General features: G+C 43.7%; 1 protein-coding gene across 2 annotated transcripts in view; it reads left to right on the forward strand.

Moving 5' to 3' along the window:
* Positions 1–27,209, forward strand: part of DOCK2 (dedicator of cytokinesis 2) — a 2,833,934-nt gene that overhangs the window by 570,348 nt on the left and 2,236,377 nt on the right. For both annotated transcript variants that reach the window (XM_069654309.1, XM_069654310.1), the window contains exon 14: positions 22,197–22,312. In XM_069654309.1, coding sequence (XP_069510410.1) covers positions 22,197–22,312 — 116 coding nt within the window. The remainder of the gene's footprint in view (positions 1–22,196; positions 22,313–27,209) is intronic.

Below are 27,209 nucleotides of genomic sequence, written 5' to 3' on the forward strand. Positions count from 1 at the left end.
GTTGGAGATAGAGAGCTGGCTGGCAAGGATGTGCCGTGTTTCCTGCTGTGTACTTAACTAATAAACCCATATAACTTACCTGCTGGCTCAGGTGTGTTGATGACAATACGACAGCAGTTGAACAGGACACCGCCCTCCAAGTGTCCACGTCCTGGGAAGCAGCCAGCTTCCCAGGACGTGGTGCAGCTTTGGAGGTCCAGACCAGAGTTACAGCCCAGCAGGCCGGGTGGTGCTGGAGAGAGAAGGCTCCTTTACAGTGGGAGCCGGGGCCTGGAGGTGTAGGGTCCCTAACTTTGAGTGGAGAGAGGAGTTGGAGTGACAGCAGTGCAGTGTGTTTTACTGCCTTCACCTTGCTGTGTTTTGCGGGGGGCCGAGGTGCAGCTCTTCTAGGAGACGTTGAGGACAAGTGGAGCGTGTCCTTGCCCCGTTGCGGCTGGTGGCCGGTTGGTCCAGTCACCTACACGAGGTGATCCACTGGTCTGGTGAGAAGGTCTGTTGTCCCTCAGGTGGGCCAGCCGCCTGCGTTCCCCAGTGCAGGAGGGGGTCGAGCTCTCGGGTGAGCGAGCCGCCTGCGTTCCCCAGTGCAGGAAGGGGTCGAACGTTGCAGCAGCAACCCTCCGTATAACGGATTAGCCTTGCGTTGCATGAGCTTCATTCTCCGCGAGTTGGTTTGCCGTGGCACCTGTGCACGTGTGCTAGGTGTCCAATCAATATGAAACTGCAGCGTCGCTGGTGGAGCGCCGTTGCAGGAGGATCGCTGCAGTGAGGTTCGTTGGCGCCGGGGTCTCCAGTTGTTAACCATACAGACGGCACCTGAGATGTGTACACTGTGGGGTGTGTTGCTGAATGATGACGTCTGCGAGTCATCAACAGGTGTTCCAGCACGTATGATGGAACGCACAATAACAATGAGATGCGCTGCGTGTCAACGGAGCGGCGAGCGGGATCACGTGATTCCTGTAATGGAAGGCAAGTCGAGTCCTGGGTTGCCTAGAGTGATGCGGCTTACGTGAGGAGGACTGCAGTATCGGGAAGCCCATGGAATGTGGAGGGCTCTCAGACTGCCTTGATTAGTGTGAATTGTTATCCGGAATGTCCGTGGAATGCTGGAGGCCTGAGGATTGGTGAAATATGTTTCAGCTGTAATGCGGAGCTGTTCAAGGAGATGGTTCAGAGGACAGCATGGGGAACGTATATCTTTCACGAGCAGTATTGGGATTTTGCTCGTTTCGTGAGTAAAACTAAAATGTGGTCGGAGCCCAGGAGGAGTGGCCCATGGCGGACTTTTGCGGTATGAGCATTTTAATGTTCGCTGTGTCCGTACCATGGTTAAGGTCAGTGTGAGTGGTGTCTTGTGAGTGTGTTGTGGCCTTCAGTATTAATCCAGTTTTTGGTGTTGGGCCGGTACAGGAGTGTGTGGATGTTCATGTTGTGGCCCATCTTGCATTTTAATGTAACTTTATTGTAAAGTGTTTTTGAGGTGCATTGTAGTGGTTTTAGCATAGCAATGTGCCGTTTTTTAGCCATGTATTGTTAACTTTATTTTTCCCTACGAAGGGTTTGGACTGGGGCATTGGGTTGGTGCTCCCCACTAGATTGGTGCTTCCCACCATGTAATGTATTAATCTGTGAATGGGGGGTGGGGGCTGTTTCTGCTCCGAGACTTGTGGGAGATATTAACTAATATACATTGGGAGCTTGTTTTGCGTTGAACATGGCTGGTGTTTTTTTTGCCAGTTACGCTTTGTGGAAATGTTTACCCTTTTCGTCACTTCAACAGAAATGTACCACACTATAACACACGGTATTGTGTGAAGACTCTAGCAATAATGATGATGTCCTTGTGTCTTTTGTTGCAGTGTGAGTGTGGGTACAGGTGTGCATGTTGAAGTATTGCATGTTTATATTGCGTGTTTGAGTAACCATTGTGGTAACCTAGTAGGTGCTAGGGGTCCCACTTTAAGGAGGTGTGTGCCATTTTTGGACGTTTTTGGTGGGTGCGACCACCGTGGTAGCCCGGCCGGTGCTGGGGGGTCCCACATTAGGAGGTGGTGTTCTGTGTGGCAGGGACTAGGGGACCCATTGGTGTAGAGGTGTTCTGTATTTGGCAGGGACTAGGGGTCCTATGGTGGTAGAGGTGTTTTGTGTGGCAGGGACTAGGGGTCACGTGGTTGTACAGGTGTTCTGTATTTGGCAGGGACTAGGGGTCCTGTGGTGCATTAAGGTGTTCTGTGTGGCAGGGACTAGGGGCCCTGTGGTGTTGGTGTGGTGTCTAGGTTGCACTGTGATAAAGGGGTCTTTTTAGATCCATTTGTGAGTTTGTGCGTTGTTTCACAGGGACTAGATTTGCATTGTATTTTCTGGTTTGGTTGAGTTTAGAGGTAAAGTGTACTGTATATTTTTAGAGTGTTTGGAACTGAGGTTGTTAGTTGTACATGTTGTTGCTCATTTGAGTTGGGTTAGTGCCTGGTGGTTGCTCTTTTGAGTTGGGTTAGTGCCCGGTGGTGGCAGCCCTGGTGCCCTGGGGTGCAGACCAGGGTGGAAGGATGTAGGTGCACTCAAGGTTCCGGATCGTTAGGTAATGTATCCATTTTGGGAACGCTGGGGTGTGGCAGGCCCTAGGTTTCAAGGGGAAGCTTGAAACAGGTGGAGTTCTTGTTTTATTGTTTTTGTTCCTTGATTTGTATTTCCAGGTCAGTTGAAGGGAGGTGCAGCCCTTACTTCATGTCGGTGGGTTCCTCTTTTGTGTGAGAGTTTATTAGTGAACGGAGTGGTGTTAAGGTGTTGTTGGGTGAATCTGTGTTCATATTGGTCTATTGTGTTGAGCACAGTGTTGTTTCCATCTTCTTAGGCTCCCGGGTTTTATTAGTGTGGAGCGAGACTTCAGTGTGGCATCAGTGAGCTTTTTTACCTTGTGGTAGTGTGGAGTGTTTTTGCTCTATTGTTGATTTTTGTGTGTGAATGGGTTTCATGTGGACCGTTTCCTGGGGTTGGGTCTCGTATTCACATGAGCTTGGGTGTTGCTGGGGCAGGTATGTGGTGGCCACGCTTATTTATATTGGTATAGTGTAGGATGGTACTTTGTGTGTAGGAATGACTAAGAATGTACCATTGTTTGGAGTTTTCCTATTATTAAATGAAGGGAGGGAGAAGTGTTATAATGTGTGTCTTCCCTCCTGTGTCTTTTCTCCATTCCATTACCTCCCTGGAGTGGTGATGTCAGTGGAGTGAGGTGATGTCACTGTGCCTAGAGTGTTGACATCTGGATATTTGTTCCAGGGGGAGCAGTTGGCTGGCAAGGATGTGCCGGTGTTTCCTGCTGTGTACTTAACTAATAAACCCATATAACTTAACTGCTCGCTCAGGTGTGTTGATGACAATACGACATTGTTACACAATGCAAGCAAGTGACATCCCCGCAGGAGAGGGGCCCTGCAAAACCTCCACTATTCCATGACACACTGGACCTCTAAAGAGGATTATGAAGAACATTGCAGGAACCCAGGACCCATGGTTTTGTACTCAGAATTCCAATCACTCATTATTTGACTTTGCAAAGGCAGGAGAACAAAGTAATTATGGGTTTTCTTTTACAGGGCTGGCGACAGGATTGAGGCCTACACCATGCATGACACAGATGGTTGAAAAGACTCATAATAAATGTATCCAGAATTACATCATACAAGCAAAAAGTTGAAGTAGCAACGAGGAAGGCACCAGGAGGACGTAATAATTTGACGAAGGAGATGAACATTGCTCAAAAGGCATGAATGGCACAGCCCTAAAAGTACACCAAGAATGGTCCCATGAAGGGAACAATGTTTGAGGACAAATTGGGAAGAGTCAAGAGGCGCTTGGTCCAGGAGGATTTTGGGAGTATGTGTAAGGGATAATGTTCAGTTCAGTGCTAAATTCCTCCCAGCTTAGAGACCCCCAGCTCTTTTGCTGAACTTTGGGACCTTGTACTTTTAATTCTATGGGTTTTCTGTGTTTCTTTTTGATTTGGATTCTGACAAACTCCAAAGGCATCATCTTTGCATTGTGACACATAGCACCTTAAGTGCAGTGGCACAGGGAAGTCTCTTAGATTTCCCAAAGGTTTAAATACCTTCTCTTGGTGAAACTACTGTTTCCAAGAGCAGTAAAGTGAAATTGACTTTACTTACATTTTGTAACTTTCTAAACCCAGTACACACTATTTTACCATAGGGTGCTGGAGGGGTTACTAGTATCCCCTTTGTCTAGTTTCTCAAGTAACATTTTTATGTTACCCATTCTACAATTAATGGCTGGTGGCAGTGGTTTATATTTTACTACCATTGTCTGATTTTAGTGCGGGCTGCAATTGCAGCCTAGGTAAAGCACCCATGGGTGCCCTTTTTGTCAAAAAGGCCCCGGTCTTCTTTTTTTTGCCACTTCTTGCTGGAAAGGTCCTTGTTGAGATTTACTCTGCGTGCCATACCTGGCTTGGTCCCTTTGTTTGTTTTGTCTTTGGCAGAATTCACAAGTGAAGCCCGCCTCTGGCTCCAGTATGTCCGGCAGAAAGTAAGGGAGCTTCCTGAAACTCCCTGTCTTAATCCCCTTGTTTACAAAAATGCACCCAAAGGTGATTGGCCAGCTGGCTGTCCGGCAAAGTCAGCCACCCTGCTGTGTAATTGACAGCTAGGCTGGAATTAATGGGAGAAACCTGCATAAAAGGCGAGGCTTTTCGGCTTGGAAGGCAGAGTCGACCACTGGACGAAGGAATCTGAAGAAGAACTTGGAAGAGATGCCTGCTGCAACTCCTGGACAGTTGGCTTGCCCGGTGAAGCCCTGCTGCTGTGCTGAAGCTCCGAATTTGCCTCGACTAGAGCAGCCATGCAAGAATGACTTGTCCCCTTGAGTTGGTGGGACCAATAAACTCCAAAGTGAACTCTTTTGGACATCCTCTCAGAGCTGGCTGTACTTCCACTGCTGCTGCTGCTGGAACCGAGGTACCAGGGAGAGGAACACCAAACGGAGTGCATCACTTCTAAGTCAGAACCGAGCTTGTGTAAGATCCTCCAGACTCCCAGTAAGCAGGACTGACCAAGTCTGAGCCACCTCAACAGAGTGCTGGACCCCAGATCTGAGGAAAGTCCAGAGTTGTATCCGAGAGTCCGCAGTGGTGCTATTTGCTGAGACGGGAGGAGCTGAAACTGCGAAGTGCAGCTGAATTGAAGTTTGTCCTTTGCTGTTGATGACCATCCTATTACAGTAGAGGAGTCCACAGAAGTCTGTCTCTTGTCCCCACGACTGAGGCCCAGGAACAACAGGATCTACAGAGCTGCAAAGGAACAGAAGCCAGCTGGAACCATTTCTTCTAACCAAAGGTACTGTACAGTTTGAGATGACATACATACATGCATACATACATAAATACAGACATAAATACAAACATACATACATACACACATTGAGATGTTGTTGTAGCCTTACTTGATCTCAGTTGAGACTTGTCTTGGTTGCTTCTGTAGAGTTACTTGCATCTTCTACCTCTCATAAGCCTTCCAGCTTGTGAACCTACATTGAGTCTACTTTTTCTACAAAACCTTCTAAAACATTGTGCAAGACTTTTACTTACCTGCAAGAAGTGCTTCAGCTCACCTAGACTTTTGCCCAATTGACATTGGCTGGCCTGGCTCCCTGAATGACTCTTCTCTCCTTTGCTCGTGTCTTACCTTCCCTCCAAGAAAGGGTTAATTTACTCTGCATTGGGGGGTTCAAAAGTACTTAGCTGCTTCAGAACATTTGTGTGATCTCTTGTCTTATTCTGAAACCTCTTTACTTTAACACTCCTCTCAGTATTGCTCTAAATGTATCAGTGATATATTAATGACCACAGCGTTCTAGCTATTTAAGTCACCTAAGGGTGTAGGAAGTGTCTGTATGCCATCCCAAATGGGTACTTGCTGATTTAGAGAAACTAAGAGTGTGTATTTTGAAGTGTATTTGTGTGTTACTATTATATTGCCCCTTCTGAAGAAGGTATATTCAAACTGACTGTTAAATAAGTTAATAATTGTTTAATCATGAAATCTTGAGTGTAAGAATTTGTTTGGATACTTGTCACTGTGAATCTCTGTGTAACTCCCTTACTGCCACATTTACCCCTCTTGAGATAAGCATGGCTGCTCAGCCACACTACCATCCTGTGTAGTACAGACTTATTCCAAAGGTTGGGTTCTTATAGCCAGGAGGCCAAGGTTGTTGTAGTTCACCCAAAGGGTACTGCTCCAAATCTTGTCTAAAAGTATGCAAAATTGTAGTGACCCTGTGGCTGTCCTAGCCTTGGACAGCCAGTGCAGCCAGCAAGGCGCACTGGAAGGAGAAAGAAAAACAGGACAGGGAAGATATACAGTAGCCAAAAGTAGAAACTGGGACTAAGACAAAGGGCCCAAAACCTATCCCAAATTGCTAAACTTGCTCCTAAAAATCAGCATCCCATCTTCAAAGAATCCTACAGTGTGTCAGATAGGAATCTGAGGAATGGCCAGGGTCTCCCGTATCTATGCACTTATTGGTTGGCAGCTTTCCAATCGCAAACCAAGGAGACAAAAAAAGGTTTCGGCAGCAAGCCAACCAGTCTTCCCTACAAACCACCAAAAATTCAGTTCCACCCACAAAGGATTTGTACTGTTTTTTTCTGCTGCAGGAATCTGGCCTATGCCCCTCCAAACAACTTTGGACAGTGCAGGGACGGGTTCAGGTCGAGCCTGTGTCAGCATAAAAGACATTTTAGGACTGCCTCATGCTGACCACTGACAAAAGGATTGACTAAAACAAAATGGCTTGGAGTACGGCCTATCAAAATCATTAGCACCTCAATGGCTACCATAATGGTACATTGGCCTACTAATGCAGTACAAGAGGTTGTGTGACTGTTGAAGCCAACTAAATTTACAACGTCCACCAGCCTACTTCACAACACAATTGTAGGGTGATAGAATTTCCCTAGGACAAAAATTGGGTGCTACACCTCTCTTTAGATACATATGGCCTAACTATAATATATGGAGGCCTGATAGCCCAAAGGTGACATGGAGGTGTCTTCCGTATGTAAGTACCTTTTTGTAGGCATACAGGTGCATGGGTTGGTCAGTCAGATAGGAGTAGAGATATCAGGCATTCTCACCCATCACAGATGACAGCAACTCTCCTTAACTGTCAGACTTCGAACACAGATGTACCCTGTGACATGTGCGTATAGATAATGTACCAACATTGACCAACGTTGACTGGTTGCATGTGTCTCCTAGTAGTGAAATGGCATGGCGAAAGGCACTGAAAATCACTAGTGTAAGTGAGTGGCAGTATTAATCAGATCCTGCTAGTGCAATTGTGATAGGGGAAACAAATCACGTAAGGAATGCAGCCCGCTAACTGAAAGACATGACATTCCATTCTGCCCATTCAATCAAATTCTGTGGTGTATAATAATAATAATTTTATTGTGATATAGTCCAAATTTGGACTTTACACATAATAAAACACAATAAAACACAATAAAACATGATAGTAACGTGCAATGTCAAACCCATATGCAATCTATAAAGTAGATACACAGAATACAGGATACCAAAGGACAGTACACTATACATTATAAAACAATAAAATATATAAATCAATCGATAAATCAATAAGGCAAATACTGCACTATATGATATAATGTGAGAGGTCCCTTAGACAGAGTACTTAGTATTTAAAGCTCTGATAAGTGAATGGATAGCATAGCTTCTGTTCGATTCCGAGTTCATCAGACAAATCAACCAGTGGTTCATTCAGGCAAATGCAAATATGTATACAGAGAAGGGTGTAGTGAAGTCCATGTGATACAACAAGGTCTAAGACTTTCCATAGTACTACAAGCCAAGAGTGCCACCTAGTATAGAGGCCATGGTATCTTTAATCAGGTAAAAGGGTCTTGGCATGTGTCTATTCCCTAAATAGCGAAAGCTGTACTGAGATAGTGTCAGAGTTGAGACAATAGTCCCAAAAAGAATCCCCAGTAATAGCCTCCTACCTATGTACCATTTTACCAAGCATACACATGTACAGCGGCCCCAGTTTAACACATTGGGTGAGGAAATGTCTAGCTGACTCCATGCGTCCTAATCTGCCACAAATGCGGCAGATCCTATGCTCCAGTGCAACCCGTAAATGGGGGCCTGTGATTTATCTGCAACCTTAAGATGAATTGCCTTATTTCTTATTCTCTCTCTATACTTCCCTTCTCGCTCCTCTCATCTCATCATTCGTATTTCTCACCATTTCTACGCTGATGATACTCAGCTTTTCCTCTCCTTTTCTTCCTTCTCTCCTGACCTATATCTAAATCTCTCCTCCTGTTTCACCGCCATTAAAAATTGGATGTCCTCTTACTATCTCTCTCTTAATACTGACAAGACTGAGGTCTTATTCTTCCCTTCTAACACAATTCCTCCTCCCTCTCCCCCCTCTATTCATTTTCCCCCTTCTAATTGTCTGATTTCCCCTCATGCCCGGAATCTAGGAATCTGCTTTGACTCATCCCTGTCCTTTACTTACCATATTTCCCTTACATTTTGCTCTTGTCGCTACCACCTCTTCAATATCCGTAAAGTCCGTTCTTCTCTCACCTTCCATGCTACCAAGCTCTTAATCTCCTCCCTTATCTTTTCTCGCCTTTTCTACTGTTCTTCTCTCTTTTTCGGTCTCCCTACCTCCCATCTTGCTCCCCTTAAATCCCTCTACCACTCTGCCATCCGAACCCTCTGTCTTCTCTCTCCCCATGATTCCATCTCCAACTCACTTTCCAACCTTGGCTGGCTTCCTTTCCATTCCCAACTTAAATTTCACTTCCTTTGTCTTGTGTTTAAATCTCTTCATGAACTTGCCCCTCCTTACCTCTCCTCTCTTCTCTCATTCTATACTCCCTCTTGCTCCCTTCGTTTTGCAGATCTCTTCTTACTTTCCACCCGCCACCACCTTGTGCCTCCTCTCGTTTCCGCTCCTTGCAGCTCCTTGCCCCCCTACATTGGAACTCCCTTCCTTTCACTATCCGCTCCACTTCCACCTATTCCTCCTACCGTTCCTCCTTGAAAGCACTCCTTCTCCACTCCCCTCCCTGACACCTTTTCTCTCTCCTTTCAATACCATCTTCCTCGTCATTCTATCTTCCTTGTCTCCCCATGATCTCCACCCTCCCTGCTAACTCCCACCACTCCCTAAGCTTTCTCCCTTTTTTCTGTCCCCTCCCCTCCATTCTTCTTCCCCCTCAAATGCAATTGTTCCACATGCTGTTTTTCTGGTTTATCTCATATATACTGTTATTAATTCTATGTTACATATTTAATGTTCTTGTGTTGTTAAACTGTAAAGCGCTTTGGATTAAAGCGCTATATAAACAATAAAATACAAATACAAATACAAACAGATAAGGTTGGGTCTTCCGATATCTATGCACAGCGTGAGACACTGCCTCATACACTTTTAACTTAGACAGATGGGTGTAGTTCCCACACCAATCCCATCTTGTCAGTTTATGTTCAAAACATTTCTTCAAATGGACATATGGCATATCTCTCTTTTTAGCAAAAGGCCAGTGAATCTCTCAGAAGAGTGTTTCATTCACTTTTTGAGATTGAACCCTTGTGGGACCCTCTCAGAGTCATAGTTACGTCCAGCCAATGCGAGTAATTTACAGGTAGGGGTGGCAAACGCTTTTAGATAGAAATATCCCCGAGCGTGCAGGGCCATACCCCTCAATGAGATTAAGAGTAGTTCCAAACAGAGATATTCCATAGGGCACAAGGGATCCAAACTCAATACTGTACGCCAATAGTGGCCCTCAAGTCTGTTTAGCCAAGTCAGGTCCTGTATCGCCAATGCCTCTAAGCCATAGATGATGGCCGGGAAAAAGCACTGCTAATATAACTTTACAATAACAGTCATGCTATAGCCTGTGGATCCCTTGGCAAATTTACAAGCTTGGAGAGTAAGTAATTTGGCTCCTCTTTTTATGAAAAATTATCAAATCATAATTAGGCTGAGCATCGAATTCCAAGCCTAAACATGGGTAGGACTGTGTATAATCTATTGTGCCCAAAGTGGTATCAATCCCAGAGCAGCCAGGCCCATTTCTGGCAATCACGACTATCTTTGTTTTCTCCAAATTAATAGTTTAGCCCAGCTGAGATGCACAATCGGCCCACTCATTTAACATGTTCTTTATACCTGATATTGTGCGATCAAATAATCTAAGGTCATCAGCATAGAGCATGCCCACAATAGGAGAATCTCCTATTCTTGGTGGGCAATTTGATTTTGATGCCATGCGAGGGAGGAGGTTGGCGATGTAGAGATTCTAAAGCATGGGGGCTGCCACATACTCTTGCTTGACTCCCATGTGGATACCAACAGGATATGACACTTCCCCGTCGTTATTTAATCTAACATGGTTGAGTTGTCACTATGCAGTGAAATTAGAATATGTAAGATCCAGCTAGAGCAATTCAGATCTCCAAGCTTAGCCCAGAGAGCCTCGCACACCACTTGAACAAAGGCGCTCCAGAAGTCAACATAGGTAATATTTAAGGTTGCCTCCTTACTACTGAGGGTGGTGTTAATTAACTGGTCAAGCACTCTGATTTTATGTCTGGCCTGGTTAGCTTTGACCCAAGACTCCAATTCCCTGAGTACGAGCGTCATGAAGATCTTGCTCGTAACGTCCAACATGGACAGTAGGTGGTAGTTGGACACTTTATTCCAGTCTCCCCTTTGGTGCACCGGTATAAGCACCGACTGCAGCCATGTAGGAGGAACAGAGCATGATCTGCAGACTCAGGAAAAAAGGGTTAATAACACCTGAGCCCAGTTGTTTGGGTCCTTTTTTAAAACTGTGTTTGCCAGACCATTCAGTGTTTGCCAGGCTAGGGGCATTAGATAGTCTTAAGTTTCAGAATGGCCTGCTTCACAATTGTATGGCTCAGGGGCAAATCATGCATAGAACGTTTGTGGTCTCGATTGTTTATATTGAAGGAGTTACTTCCCCCTATCTTACATCTTATACTGGAGGCAGGCCTGCGCTTAAAAAGGGCTGGGGTTACGTTCTGTATCCAGCCTTCAATTTCCTCTGGATTTTTACCCCACAGTGCCTGATCTATTCTAAAACCCAGGGGGAAGTTAAGGGAGTTTTTCCTATCAATGTTTTTCTGCGTCCAGCGGATCCTGTTCCCTGGGTGATTGGGTATCACCTCTCTGCATAGAAACATGGGGAAGGGAACAACCCCGAAAGCAAGAGAGGCTCGAGCCCGGCAGAGGGAGGCCTGTGCAAAACTATGAGAAATTGTGTTGTAAAGTAAAACAAAACAGGCTCGGCAGAGTGAAGCCTTGGCAGAACTGTGAGAAATTGAGAATATATGAACTGAGTATTGATGGCAAGGCGGGCAAAGCCCTGAGAAGTGATTGAACTACCAGAGTTTGAAAGCCCAACCATGAACTGTTAATTTGTACCAGTAAGCCAAAGTGTGCATGACTGACAGAATTGTGCCATCCACCCATCCTTTATGTTTTGAGAAACTCTCTAGACCCTGTGGGGTTGAACCTGGGGAAGCGAGTTGGTGCTGAAACCATTGTGACATTTCCTTTTGAGACACTATTTTCGTTTTGTATTCCCTTAACACATTTGTTTTGACTAGATCGACTTGGACATGCTTTCTTATTGATTAATGGTCGAGATTATTCACATTTTAGAGTTAGGGCTAGTTAGGAATTCTACTGTCCCAGTTAAAAATTTAAATAAAGGTTTTTGAAACTTCTATACATTGTGTCTGTGTCTACTTTTGACACCATGCCTTTCTCACAATCATCAAGTGTGCTAATACAAGAAATGTGATAGACCAAAGAAGGAATGCCAGGCAGTCGACGTACATTGTTTTTATCTCAGTACCTTAGAGATTTGATCAGGAAAACAGTCTGTGTTATTACTACTTTTCTTTTTCTTTTATTTTTGCAACAATGCAATGTTCAAAGTGGTATCAGTACTGCATGAAAGAGCATGCAGATACCCGGGCGTCTTCTATGAAAGATGCAAGGATATGAGGCTTGGAGTCCTTATGAGCATAGCAGCCAATCGGTTAAGAATGATTTTGTGTAGGAGGAAAGCACCTTTCTTTTTGCTCACATTGAGGAATGGACTAATGCAGACTTCAGCAAAAGCTGGAAGGTACGAGCGGTTCCTGAAGGCACAAGATCAAATTCAAATTCAGACAAGGTGTGTGCTGCAGTGGCATGGCATGTGAGAGCATAGAAAAGGGAACAGGTTTCCACCCCTGCATGATATTGGAGATTCTCATATGGCTGGAATCAGAATACCATGAAAGCAAGGAGGTAGCAGCGTAGTTCTGATCTGTGTTAAAATGAATGGCAATCACAATCCTGAGGTAAGAGAGTCGGCGTTGTTTCAGGGAGGCCAGTGGGACTGTTTGCAGCCAGGTGGCAGGATCACAGATCAATTCTTCTGAAGGACACCACACAGATAGTAGATTCTCGTAGAGCTTCCACTGTCAAGTGGCACTATTTCGTAGAGATATTTTGGATACTAGATGTCAGTGGGCAGAGGGCACCATTGGAGGCTTCTTCTGCTGCTGGTACCAGAGTTTTCTGGAAAGTGTTGCCAGTGAGTGGAGGGTGCAGATGGTAGTCCTCACTTGACATAATTCAAAGTTGAGCGCTAGGGGGTGAGGATGGTTTATTCGAAGGGTGGTAGTTTTTTCTGGCTGCCTCCTCACACAACTTCTTTTGATACTGGGTTGCAGGGTGCATGGGCTGGTTCTACGTGATTTCGCTGACCTATTTTTGGTCGTGGTTCTTTTCATCGCCGGATTTTACATCGCCAGAAACCCTGTTTTTGTTTTTTTTTTTATTGTGGGGGGTTCCCCCCCCAGAACCCCCCTTACTATTATAATAATACCCCAACCCCAACAAAACACCCCCCAAAATAAAAAAATTAACAAATTAAAAAACGGGGTTTCTGGCGATGTTAAATCCGGCGATGAAAAGTACCACAACCAAAAATAGGTCGGCGAAATGCGTGTATACACATGGGCCATCTCCAGCTCATGGCTAGTATAATATTTGCAGGTCTTCAAGGATGGCATGGAGCCATCTTCTGTAGTTAAGTGCCTTTATTGCAGGTATACAGGTACGTGGGTTGGTGTATCAGATAGAAGCAGAGATACTGGGCATCCTCATGCAGCATAGATGACAGCAACTGCCCTTAACTGTAAGACTTAGAACCCTCACATATAACACACACATGAGGATGACACAGAGCTTTCACTCAACCAGGGTTCCATGCAGAAGATGTTATACAGGAAAAAGTAAAAGATTTAGAATGGAAAAGCAGTACCCCTAAACATTGAATTCTGCTCCAGAAGCATGTATGGGGCCAACATTAAAAAGTATCTTTGAAAATCTGACAAGTATTTCAGGTATTTCAAGTTACAAGTTTATGAAACGAAGTATATGTGAACAAGTGTGATGTAAGTAAAGAAAGCCATGGCAGGGGAGTATACCAGACATTTCAAGTAACAAGTGTAGGAGGACAATGGTAATGCCCACATGTTTTGAATACCAAAATAACAAGGCTGAAAATGCTGAGTTTTTTTTGGTCCATTTCTTTGACCATTTTGCACCCTTTTTGCAAATTAATAGATAGGGATTGGGGTAAAGGAATAGATTAGGATAGGGGGAATGAATGATGGGGAACTGTGGGGAGTCTCCCACCATATTTTCTTGAAAAAAAGAGTGCAAAAAAAGAGTCCAAAAAGAGTGCAAAAAAGTCAGAAAATTCAAAAATGTTCAGCCTCTGTATTTATTATTCAAAATGTTCACATAGATTTGAGAACAAGTTTATGAGAACAAGTGGTTTGCATACAAATAAAGTCCTGGCAGAAGTATACCATGCATTCGCAAGTAAGAAGTGTTTATAAATAAGACAGGTTCCGGCACAGAGTGTACCAGGCAAAATCAAGCTGGACAATATATGAAATAAGATTACATGAGAAAATATTGACAAGGATAGAACAGGAGACCAAGGAGTGTGAGTGAAACACATCCAGGAGTGAAAGGAGCCTGGCAGGAGAGTACACCAGGCAGTCCACTAAGATTCAGATTGTCAATCTAGTTACTTTGTATACTAATTCTGTTGATTCAAAGAAACTCAATGAACTGCTATTAAGAAAAGAGAAATCCAGGTGAAGGGAATTACCCTTTGGAATTGTGAACTGTATCTACCTGGAACTTTTGTGTTGGAATTAAACATTACTTCTTTTTGAAAATGTGTACACTTTTCAAAGCCAGAGACATTTCCCTTTCACCTCTGAGTTGATTTTTGAATGTGAGGTTTAGAATAGGACTTTAGACATATGAGTGGTTGTTTCAGACATTCTGGCAAAGGACCAACCCATTTGTTTTATTTTGATAGAGAAAATACCTCTTCGAGTAGGGACAGAGAGGCGTTTTTCAAACCCATTTTGTTTAATAAAAGGCTATGTCCAAAATCATGAACCCACTGTGTCCGAGTTTCATTCCTGACCCCTCACAGGATGTGATTTGGTGGATTATGTACCTCGCCGACGAATGGTGGAAGAGAAAGGGCTGAACTTTAAAGGGCTGGTTGCGGCATGAAGCACTGGTGTGAAATGTGATTTGTAAGTACAGTCGCACTGCGGTCACACGTAAGTAATTCAGCAAAGGTATAGGGCCGCCTCCTTTCAAAATCAGTGCAATGGGCAGTTCACGAAGGAAGATGGAGGTAAGCTTACTGGTAAAAAAAAAACATTGGCAATTTGGTACTTGTTGAGCCCCCCCCTTTGGAAGCTTGAATCATGCCACCTGTTTACACACTGCATAATAAGATAACTCATGTCTCTAATACCCCATCAACTATTGTGGAAGCCCTCCATGGCTCAGATTTCAGGAAACTCAGAGGCCTTGTGTGACGGAGATAGCAACTCAATATCAACTGCAAGGAGTCATCTCGGGGTGCTATGGATCTGGTCAGCCTGCCTTCCTTGCTCACTCCTGCATGGACACGTATCCTGGCCTCAGTAAAACACCAAACACAAAAATCACCTTTTTCTCCAATCGACCCCTCCATCTAACAAATAGCCGTTGGTGGGTCTGGTGGCCTTGACTGCTGCTAAAGACATCTCTGATGCAGACATGTTTGCCTGTGGGTAAACTACAGACATGTCTTCTACTTCTTTAGCTTCCGATACAATCACCCTTCCTATCCACTTGTTAAATGCTTTAATGAATGACGCTGTTGCAAAGGTGATTAATTCTGCTACCATTGCCTCCTCAGAGAAAAGTGCTTCTTCAGAGCAGTGATTCTTGAATTGTATAGTTGCATCTACGACAGTGGCAGATGAGATGCCAGAAAGCTAAAAGGTTTCATCACTATCCTCAACTTCATTCTTGTTCTCTCCTCACCCGCCAGAGCCTTTGCTGCCTGGCCCCACTTTAGTGGCCACTACTATCTCAGCATTTAACCCCACTTTGGAGAAGACATATGAGATTATCGACATCAACTGCAAAGAACAAGCGGCGCTACTTAACGTCTTAAATTCTAAAATGTCGTTCATAGAAGGATTTATTACCGCTTTGAAACCCTCATCAAAACATATGTGGATTAATGGTGTACCCGGTCCAGGTTGCCTCTCAAGACCGGCGCATACATCTCACTTAGGCTCTCTGGTCCTTTTTCATCCTGAGACAGGGGCATGTTGTATTGAAGAGAATATTTCCCCCCCATGTCGCCACTGTAGGACCTCTCCCAAGAGAGTCAGTCAGCTCTGCTGCAAGACGACTTGCCCCTGGCTCAGCCGCAAGAAAACTTCTTAGAACATACAGAGCCCAGCAACAATCCAGCGCAAGATCCTCTAAATTATTCATTCTTCTATGAGAGGCACACAAATAAGCTAGGGGGTAAAAATTCAATACGTTGAAAAAGCGCAAACATTTTGAATATACACATAGTGTGAGAAACTGTGGCTCAAGTAAATGTCTGTGTTCCTTAATGCTACCATATGGAAGTGGAGAGAAACAACTGGACACTTGCAAGAAATTGAAAAAACCTCACAGCCTGTCAGTTTTAGCCAAATGTGCTGATCCTCAGAAGCGCGATAATGCACCACACAATATAGTAGTAAGTTCAAAGAATGACAGAACACCTACAGGGTAGGTTGAGGTGGACTTACTGAATATTTCTACATACTCAATCGATGCCTCGCTGATTTGTGTTGCCGTTGAGGAATCCTCTCATCCTAATATGGATATTAGCGCTGTGTGGGACCATGAACTTCTCTGTAGTGCACACTTTCAATCTTGTACTCCTCGGTTCACTGGACCACAGAAGAAAAGAGGCTGTAACTCACAGAGCTCCTCTGGTGTGTCAGTCTCAATTCCTTATCCGCAAACAAAAAAGAATGCAGGGGGCTTATAATGATATTTATAAAGGCTTGACTAAAAGTTTTCCTCATGACCCAGTAAAAAAGTCCCTGGATCCTTTTAGGTGTTTGGTGCTTGAATGGTGGCCTGTTTGTGCTGAGGGTTTGAGTCCCAACTGCATAAATGTGTTCGCTTTACTTGGCATGGTGCCTTGTTTGCACGCAATACAATCTAGAGATATTGCTAAGGTTGAATGTATACATGATTGAAAGCCTGACTGGGTTTTGCTACACGTGGAGTCCCATTTTGTGAAGCAGGTCCTTCTTGACGCAATCCCCTAACTTCTGCCCTTGGGCTGCGATCTAACAGAAGTAGATAGATCAGGTATCCTCAATTAGCAGGATCCTGTGTATGAAAATAACAATAATGAAACTAAACGTTTGCTTTCTTTACTGTCCCTTCAAATCACCTGTTCTGTGTCAAACGTGAATTGCAGACAAGTCTGTGAGAGCCATGCAATTGGGCTGGTTAAAGTTAAGGAGGGAAACTGGTTTTGGCTAGCCAGTCCATTGGCTTCTAATAAACCATAGCAGAGTACTAATAACTGTTCTCTGGGTATCCAGGTAGGCTCTTGGAACACCCATGGTTTTTCACCCCTTTTTCAACCAGAGGGCTTCAATTGTCTGCAATATGACATCTTAGCCTTACAGGAAACCTGGATGAGATTGCCACCCTTGATTGACGGGTACTCTGTGCTTTTGAACCCAGTCACTAGAGGGCGAAACGGTAGGCCAGCAGCAGGCCTCCTTGTGGCCATTTGGAATGATTCAGGATTCATGATTCACAATTGGCAATCGCCCAGTTCTTTTGAACAAGCTTTAAAATGTACATGGGATACCTGCAGTATGCAGGTCTGGGTACATTTCTGTTAATTAACATGTATTGGATTCCAGCCAGTATTTTGCAACAGGCACTTTTAGATGCTATTGAAGATCTATTGCAGGTCTGGCTGGTGGAAGTTAAGTTCCAAGCCATTTTGGTGTGTGGAGATCTGAATGCTTCCTGCCTTGATGATAATAAAAGGGGCTCTCTGAATGGTAATGGTTGCTCTTCCTCAAGAAAGTGGGTTAGCCTTGTTATCACTTGTGAATAAGTGGGGGTTGCATATGGTAAACGGAATTGTGGTTGGTGACATTCCAGCAAAAACTACCTATAGTAATGGTTACCAACACACTTGTTTAGATTATATCTTTGCTTTGGAAAATACCTTTCTGAGATCGAACTCTTTTGAAATCATATCGTCATGGCTTAGCGATCATTCAGTATTCCAAATGACATGGAACTTTCATAATGCTGCCAACTTAAAAGAAAGTGTGCTTTACATTTTTAGCTAAACCCAGGGAGGAACAGGTTGTGGAAGCCACACAACATAACTAAATGTAGCCCTCTTCTCTATCTTGCTTCGAATAGATCAAAAGTTTCTAGCCAGAATCCTCAAGTAAGTTACATCAGGGTTTTTGCTGATTTTTATAAACACCTGGCAGCCATGGTTAAACCTCGATTCAAGCATAGATACACTTTTAATCCTGGAATTAAACAAAAGAAGAGAACACTTGGATTTCATATTATGGCTGTTGGGGAAATTAAACATGGTTGAAAAACTTGAGAGGGTAAAGAAGCTAAAGTTAAATTATTAAAAACTGGTTAAGATGTTTTGAGGCTTTCTTGGCTCAAGCAAACACAGAGGAAATGTTGAAAACATTATACTCGAAAAGGTTCTGCTGAGTTTTGGGCACTTATTAAGACGCTGAACACCCCTCAGTTATCCTTCCTTTCGCACTTTCAGCAGACCTTTGTCAAGGGTTTGCAGAAGATTCAGCAGAACCAATTTAATCCTGCAAGTGGGTGTCAACTGCCTTTTATGAGGGAGGACATACTTTTACTTATTAAGAAGAGTAAGAACTCGCGTGCACCGGGCCCTGGCGGATTGTCTAATATGATCTTTAAAGATTGTCTAGAGCTGTAGGTGGATGTGTTGTGTAAATCTAGAAACAAGTGGTGAGAGAAAGACCTGTATCCCTTCATGGGAAATGGCTATTGTGGTCCCAATATTTAAAAAGGCCTTATTGCCCTTTTGGACGACCCAGGTAACATTTTCACCTCAATGTTAACTCACTTGAACGAGTGGACAAGGGCAAATAATTAGTTCGATATCCATCAGGCAGGATTCGTGAAGGGTGTGGGTACAGCCCTACATGGTTTTATTTTAAACTTCATTAAAGTCAGAGTACTTTGGGAAGGTTCAGCTTATACTGTTCTTTTATAGATTTTCCTTGAGTATTCGACAGTGTGAACCAAACTCTCCTATGGAACAAAACTGTTGAAATGGGACTGTACTGCTTACCTAATTGAGATCCCTAGGGGCCTCTACTCAGACTCTTCACTATGAGTAAGATTAAGCCAGGGTGGCACCCTTTCCAAACAAATCCGGACTTTCTGTGGCTAAACGCAAGGGTGCATTTTAGCACTCACTTTGTTCAATCTTTTCCTCTCTGATTTGGATGAGACTTTGCAAAAAGCTATATCCTTCCCCTGCGTTTCGCTGGACAGGCCGGTAGCTGATTCCTTTACGCAGACAATTTAGTCTTGTTAGATCAGACCCTGGTTGTCCTGCAGTGTCAGCTTCATATGCTGCAGAAATACAATGTGGAAAACAACCTTTCAGTTAATGTAGCAAAGACAAAAGTGATGCAGTTTAGATCGGCTAGGAATTAAGAAAAAGAGTTATAAATGGCATCTGAATAATGTTGTTTTGGAGAGGGTTTCTTTACATACTTGGATCTTACTTTGGTAAGCAACTTAAATATGACCCCCGTATTTGCCTAATTCAAACATAAAGTTGCTGTGCTAGCTGACCAAGGAATTGGGCTAAACAACACATTTTGTCGGTTCTCTTCCGTTCTGGTATTGCAGTTTTACAAATTGAAGATTCTCCCTGCGATTACCTGCGGAGCAGTTTGGGTAGGAAATTATATGATATGGCATTTATAACACGCCTATACACACTTGTTTCAAGGCACGACAAGGCAAGGGAAGGTAAACAGAGGGAAGACAAAAAACAATGATCTTACTAGGCATAGTGACATTGAGATCGAGCAAGTGCAGGGAAGTGCAGGGAGAAGTGCCAGAGGAGGGTGGGGGGGATGGCCAAGTGCAGGACAAGGAATGAACACAATAAGAAGTGCAGCCAACATTTGGAAAGTGTGAGTGCAGACAAGAGGTGTCTAATAAGTGCAGGAAAGGGGACTGTAGCGTTACATATACAGACCACAAGTGTGGGGGGTGCCTGGTGGCAGTGCAGGTATGCAGCTGGATGTGCAGGGACCTTGGCCCAAGTTCAGAGTGTAGCCAGGTGACCAGTGCATGTCTAAGACAAGAGATCAGCAGGGGAGAGGAAGAGAGAAGACAGAAGCAAAGAGGAAGGTCTTGATGTGCTTCCAGAACTGGGGCTGGTTCTGCTCAAGTTTCAGAGAGGCAGGGAGGCTGTTCCAGAGGGAGGCACCTGCTGAAGAAAGAGAGAGTTGGAGGTATTGCGATCCGAGGCCCCAGAAAGCCTTGTGGACAACACCGAGGGTCTTGAACTTGATCCTTGCCGGCACTGGAGCCAATGGAGAGATTTCATAGCTGGGGAGATACGATCCCTAGGCTTGAGGCCAAGGACAAGTCCTGTTCTGGATGAGTTGTAGAGGACCAAGAGTAGAGGCAGGTAGATTTAGAAAGAGGCTGTTGCAGTAGTACAGCTTAGAGAGAAACAGAGCTCTGAAGACAGTGAGCTTCTGGGGGAAAGTGAGGAAAGGAAGAATACTTCAAGGAGGGGCAGCTGTTAGTTTGACTTCTTAGAGACATTAGAGATGTGAGGAGAGAAGGAGACTGTGGAGTCCAAGATGACCCGATGTTCTTAGTCTCACAGGTGGAAGCAGGAAGAGGGCCCAGAGAGTGACAAGAAAGGAAGGTGCTGGTGAGCCAATGAGGCATTAAGGCAGAGATCATTGGCGGCACAACACTCCTGGATTACGGACAGACAATCCGGGATGAGAGAGGAAGAAGAGGCGGCTGAGGGGAGCCTGACAGTGAGCTGAGTGTTATCCTCATAGCACTGAAAGTTGGAGCAGAGAGCAGCTATGTGGTGGGCGAAAGGAGCTAGGTACTGGTTGAACAGCCTGGGAGAAAGATTAGACCCCTGCGTATCACCACAGGTAGAGAGAGAGACAGAACAGAGGAGAGGAAAGACCCAAGTTGGACCAGGGTGGGTTGGCCAGAGGGCAAGAAGGTCAGCCAGGCCGGGGCCTGATCAGTCATACCAAGATTATCATGGAGCCAGTTGACCAGGATGGCATGGTTGATAGTATCAAAAGCAGAAGAGAAATCGAGTAGGATGAAGACAGAAGGGTGGTTAGTATCAAGGTTTGAGAGCAGGTCTTCTCAGATGTTCACGTAAAGTTAGAGGGCCTGTTCTGGAAGAAATACCTGCACATCCCTAAGGGTGTTGCTATGCAGCGTATTCACTTTGAATTGGGCCTATTATCCCTGAAGGCTATGGTGCAATGGAAGTTTCTATCATTTTATAGTTCCTTATTTTATTCTTTGGAGGAACCCCCCTTGAACAAAAAGACAGGTTATTGTTTGGTTGGGAGGAGAGGTGTCATAAGATCATTGCTGCTGCGGAGGCCACAAAAGATCTGTTAATTGAGAAACCGTCTGCAATGAAACAGAAACTTTGGTATAAAGATTGGATTGATACGGGTTCGGAATGTAAACAATATACATTATTGTATCATCTTAATACTGAAACAAAACCTCTAAACGTAATTCCTATCTATTTCAAACAATTCACCAATGCCTTATTCAGAAATCATTTCTTAGGAGTACTTAGGGGTACTATTACATTTATACTACACTATGGAAGTGGTAGGCCTTTGTTTTAAGCTTGAGCAAAGTGCTTCTATCTGTAGATTTTGGGAAACGCCTAGGACAATTTAGACTCTGCAAAACGTAAGTCTCTTGTCCCATTTCAGATCATTGGGGCATTTTAACTTTGGTTGCTTCTTGGTCTAATACCGAACGCTTATGACAGCGGAATGGTGGGCCATAGTTTGTAGTGGGTCTCATAGAGGTATAGTTTAATCAATAATCAGGTTTTTAAATTAACTTTTCTTAGAAAACTTTTCTCTAGCTTAGCCTGACGCTTTACCAGTTTGATTTTATGATAACATTTTTAAAGTATTTGGGTATTGTGTGTATCGTCTCATCAAAACGGTTCATTTTAGCTTTAGTATTAGGTTGACTTATAACTTGCTGAAATCGTAATGTATTGTGTTTATGGGGTTTTTAATATTTGGATTTTTGTAAGTTTCTTTTCTTTTCCGGTTTTGTAATCTGCTGTGAAAGGTTTGTTTTAGGCCAAACACAAATAAAACAAATTAAATTAAAAAAAAATTGCTTCCTGGAAGGATTTACAACTTCCAGTATTGTTTGAGTCCAATGGTGTTTTCCTTAATGTTCAAATGCAACACAAGATCCATTTCTATCATGAGGGTTCAGGGTATTAAGTTAGCTACATCATCGTCTTTTTATGCCTGAACAAACATTACAGTAGTAGACCCAAAAATGCATTGCATTGCATTGTTTAAACATTTAGAGGAAAGAATGTTCACTAATTTGTTCTTTTGCATTTTAAATCCAAGGTGATGTACGAAATGATATCTATATTACACTGTCACAAGGTGATTTTGACAAAACAACACAAAGGAATGTAGAAGTCATCATGTGTGTTTGTGATGATGAGGGGAAAGTCATTCACGTAAGTTTCTTTGTCTTCCTTTTTGGCATTGTACTTACAGTTATGTCTTTAATGCATACGCTGCTGGAGTGGAAGATTTGTCAACATACGTCACCTTTCGCACGCAAACCAAGGGGATCTGTATTGATTATATTCTTGCTCTTGTTTCCCATTGGGATGGGTTGGTCTCATTTAAGTTTTTGGAGAGAGCCAAGAGTGACCATGATCCATTGGTCTTTTCTGGTCTTCTTCAACACCATTGGCCAAACTGGACGTTCCCCTCCATTAGTCAGCACTCCTTCCCTGCTTCGAATCTCCTGTAGATGGCCACAATCTCCATCAGCCTTTTTTCAGACCAGAATGTACGAGGCTGTGTTGCCAGTCTCGGGGGCTTATGTCGAGACATACTCTCTTTTATCATATATTTATTTTTAGAGATTGTGCACAGAGAGACTGTCTCCATTTGATACCAGGAAAAGGCGTTCTCAATCTGCGGCTAATGGACAGTCTGTGGTTTGGTACGATCATGAATGTCGGTGGGCCAAGACTGTCTTTTTTACCACGCTTAAGTGTGGGGTGTCAATTCCCCCGGGGGTGGTTAAAAAATGTAGGCATGACTATAAAGCTTGTTGAAAAGACGAGAGAACAGGGTAAACACATCTGGTCAGTTCTTGGTAGGGATACTAGGTCAAATGAATCTAAGGAGTTTTAGCATTTGGTGAAGAAAGATCTTAAGCCAGAGCAGCGTGGTATGGTAAGCAATATCTCCTTGGATGCCTGGCATGATAATCCTACTGCCTTATATGCTGCAGGGCAGTCTCTGCTGGCTAGTGGGGAGAAGACGGTACCCATTTTTCACCCCAATATGGGTAGCACTGATCCAATTACAGCCCTAGAAGTAGGCCAGGCGTTGTCTAAAACAAAAAAGGGAAAGGCCTGGCCCGGATTGCATTCCCATTGCTCTTTTAAAAGTGAACCTATTTTATGGGAACTTTTTTTAACAACATTTTTTAATGGTGTTTTTTCTAGTAACCTCCCCTCAAGCAGTTGGAGGGAGGCAATCATTATCCCACTATATAAGAAAGGCGATCAGGATTTGCCTTGTAATTAAAGGCCGATTTCGTTGATTGATTCATTGGCAAAACTTTATTCCAGGGTGCTTGGAGGATTGGGTTGCCAGTGAAGTAATTCTTTTCAATGTGCAAGCAGGATTCAGAGCGGGTATCTCCACGCTAGACCAGGCTATGAGGCTCGACATCTTATGCCGGAAATACGCACTTCTCAATTCACAATACTTGTATTTGGTGTTTGTTGAGCTGCAATCAGCCTTCAATACAGTGCTGACAGATTCGTTGTGGTCCGTTCCAGAGGAACTAGGCATCCCCTCGTCTTTGGGTAATGGAATTAAATCTTTATATGCTGGCAACTCAGCACAGATATGTTGAGGGCTGTCTGGTGAGCTAACCAATTCATTATCTATTGATATTGGGGCTAGGCAGGGGTGCTTTGCGGCCCCTCGGTTATTCTTATTATATATCAACAGCGTAGTCCCTGCATTCCTAGAAGCTGCCAACTTCGGGGAACAGAAAGTGTAGCCTATTTCTGTTTGCGGATCACACCATTTTGTTGTCAAAAACCCTGGTTGGCCTGCAGAAGCAATTGGATGTTTTTAATAAATGATGTGCTGCATAAGGCCTCCAAATCTAGCTTTCAAAAACTAAAACCATGCAGTGTACCGGCACTGGGAAAAAGACCCAAGTACAAGCGAATTTTCAGGTAAATGGCCAGCCGCTTGAGTCTGTGGATTCTTATTCGTATTTGGGGTTCATTTTCTCGAACAAATTAAAATGGCAGGACCAGATAGAGACATGTTTGTTATCGCATTTGTGCCAGTGTGGCTTCATTACGAACTTAGTAACAAGACTTGATGGTGAGGTTCTCTCTGTACCTCTTAAGATCTACCAGGTACATACACTCCCGGGGGTAACCTATGGAGCCGAACTGTGGAGTGCAAATGAGTGTGCCCCCATTCAGATAGCTGAAAATAGATTTCTGAAGTATTTGCTTGGTTTACCCCGCCAATGTGCTGTCCATGCTGGTGGCATGCAAATTTGGCCTCATTGAGATCCGATATGCTATTATGATTAAGCCAGTGTTACACCGGCTGCGGATGTGGAGCAATAATGGTTTCGTTTACTTTAGGGAAGGTTTGGAGGAGCTGCTATCATTACCAGGTGGTAGGAAACTTTCTTTGGTTTTATCTAAGAACCATGGTTTTCAACATTGAGCTGGGGTTTTTATGGAGCGATCCCACAAAGTTAGGCAGAGGCTACAGACTGGTGGTTAAGAACAAATGTAGAGAGTGGGTGCGGAGCACGATGATCGATAATTGCGGAAAAAAAGCCTGTGCTTATTTATAACTTAAGGACATCTTGGGCTGGGAGATATATCTGGATCGCAAATGTCTGTGAAATTAAAAAGCTGGTTTGCAAAGTTTCAATTAGGCACACTCTTGTTGGCCTACTCATCCACCAAATGGTGAATGGGTCTTATTCCTCCACCCTATGCTTTCTTTGTGGCAAGTGGCGTGAGGATAAGGCACATCTTTTCTTTTTCTGCCATTTCATTTTTTAGCAGTTTCATTTTTCTTAAGATCTGTTCTTAACAAGAGAATTTGAGAGGTTAGAAAAGCCACTAGTTTGCCAGAGTGTTAGGATGGGTTGCAGAATACTATTACTAAGTGGAGAATCATAAAACATTTGTTCTGCCCACTTAACATGAGTTAACTGTTGCAAGGGCTGTGCCCAGTCTGCTGTTGATCACAACCGTTGTCACTATCTGAATGGGGGCAGTACTTTCTTGAAACTAACCAACATCCCTGTGACAACCTGATTGAGGACAGAACCATAAACATGCTTTTAAAAATTTGAGAGGGAAGAAGCTGGTGTTCCAGTCAATGAGTCATGGGGCTAGATCTGTCTTAGAGTTGTTGAGCGATTTGAGCATCCTGCAGTCTAGGTAACCATTACAAGCGAGATCGATGGTAAAACCCTGTATTCTGGCCAACAAACTGAGCCAACATATGTACTGAACATGGTAGCCTTAAACCCAAGAGACTGAGTTGGTGATCAGGAAAACATGCCTCAGTTGATGAAAGAGCCGATACTTGTTGCATGTTAACAACTCCTAAGTGTCGAGAGCAGCCTGAGAAAAAGAACAAGAAGACGAGGGAAGAACAGGGAATTTGCCAATCATCAAGGTGTGGAAGTCCCAGAATACCCTTACTGCGTAAAATCCTAAACAAGGGAGAAAATAACTCGATAAATAACTTAGGTTTAGATTGGAAATTGAAAATGATGATCCTGCATTTACACGATAAGCAACAAATAGCACAATGAAAGAAACGAGTTGGCAGTGCAGTTGCTGCTGGCTATGATATGATATAAGTTATCTATAACACGCCTGTACACATGAGTTTCTAGGCACGACAAGACAAGGAAGGCTAGACAGGAGGAGTACAAAACAAACAATCTTACTAGACCTTGTGTCATTCAGATCGCGCCAGAGTACTGATGACTCCACTGAAAACCAGGAAGGTCAAAGGATTGAAAACACTGGCGCAGCTCCTCACAAAATAACATTGCAAAATTACTCCCAGAAGTCTTTGAATGCTACTGCTGCTGAGCCTGATCCTAACAAAAGCAACCAGCCATTGGTCTGTTAGTCACAATCCTTATCCTGATTTCAGTTCTGATGATGGTCGGCAACTTGCAGAAGATGCTGAAATCAAGATGATTCCAACATCCAAACGTTTCAGGCAGGCATCTAGAGTGCAATGAGTGTTTGTGCTAGGTTCATTGCCTTACTGAAACACTTCGAATTGTTAAATAATGTGAATATGAGAGATAGATGTAAGATTTGAGATTACCAGGTTGAAGATCAGGATAAGGAACCTACAGCGACTACCAACTCAAACAATACTTTTGACTGAGCACTTACCAACTCCTGTCCAGAAATAATGCATACATCCTGGCAATAAAAACTAGAAGGGCAATGAATGTAGTAGAGGACCTGATTGGATTATTTATTGGACGTTTACTAAACATTGCTGCAGTTGAAACAAAGTGTTATAAGTCAAGTCACTGTTACTGAGCTAAATAGTGTCGAAGAGGCTGAACCGAATCATGTATGGCAGTTTTGTGTCAAGTTCCCTGCATGTTTTTAAGATGTGCTCAAGGAAGAAATAAAACACTCTTTCACACCCACACACGAATATTACCAATGGCTGCAATAAGCACAGGTAAAAATTATCACAAAGCAGCACACGACCCTAACAGATAATAAACACAGTATTTTTGTTGCAGAATGACAATTAACGTGATGTCGCTGATGTAGCACACTTTGGAACTTCTCACTCCAATACAGCTGTTAATAGTTTTTATAAGAGCCTTGTACCCTTTTAATATGTAAACGAAGAAGCAGTTCATGGATGCGGCTTTTGTTGGGCGGTACATCAACCTTCAGCTCGATCAAATGTAAGCTGAAGACTCAGCCACAGATCAAAATTTACTCATGACCATTTGGGATATTTCCATAGAGCTAAGCTTGTGCTTTCAAATCTGTGAAAATAGCTCACATGAATACCAAACCAAATGGAAATTGCTGCCCAGATTATACAGATTATAATTATAATGGGCCTCATTACGACCCAGGCGGTAAGTTACCGCCTGGGTCGTACCTTTACCACCATGGCGTAAACTACGTTTACGCCATGGTGGTTGGCGGACTTACCGCCCCATTCCGAGGTCGGCGGGGCGGTAAGTCCCCAATCCCCATTTACCCTTCCCCATTCCCATTTTTGCCCCATAGGGCATAATGGGAGTGGGGAAGGCGTTAATTACGCCACCGTAAATTACGG

Source organism: Ambystoma mexicanum, chromosome 3q (assembly GCF_040938575.1).
Source record: "Ambystoma mexicanum isolate Mex_15411 chromosome 3q, UKY_AmexF1_1, whole genome shotgun sequence".
NCBI classification, from domain to species: Eukaryota; Metazoa; Chordata; class Amphibia; order Caudata; family Ambystomatidae; genus Ambystoma; species Ambystoma mexicanum.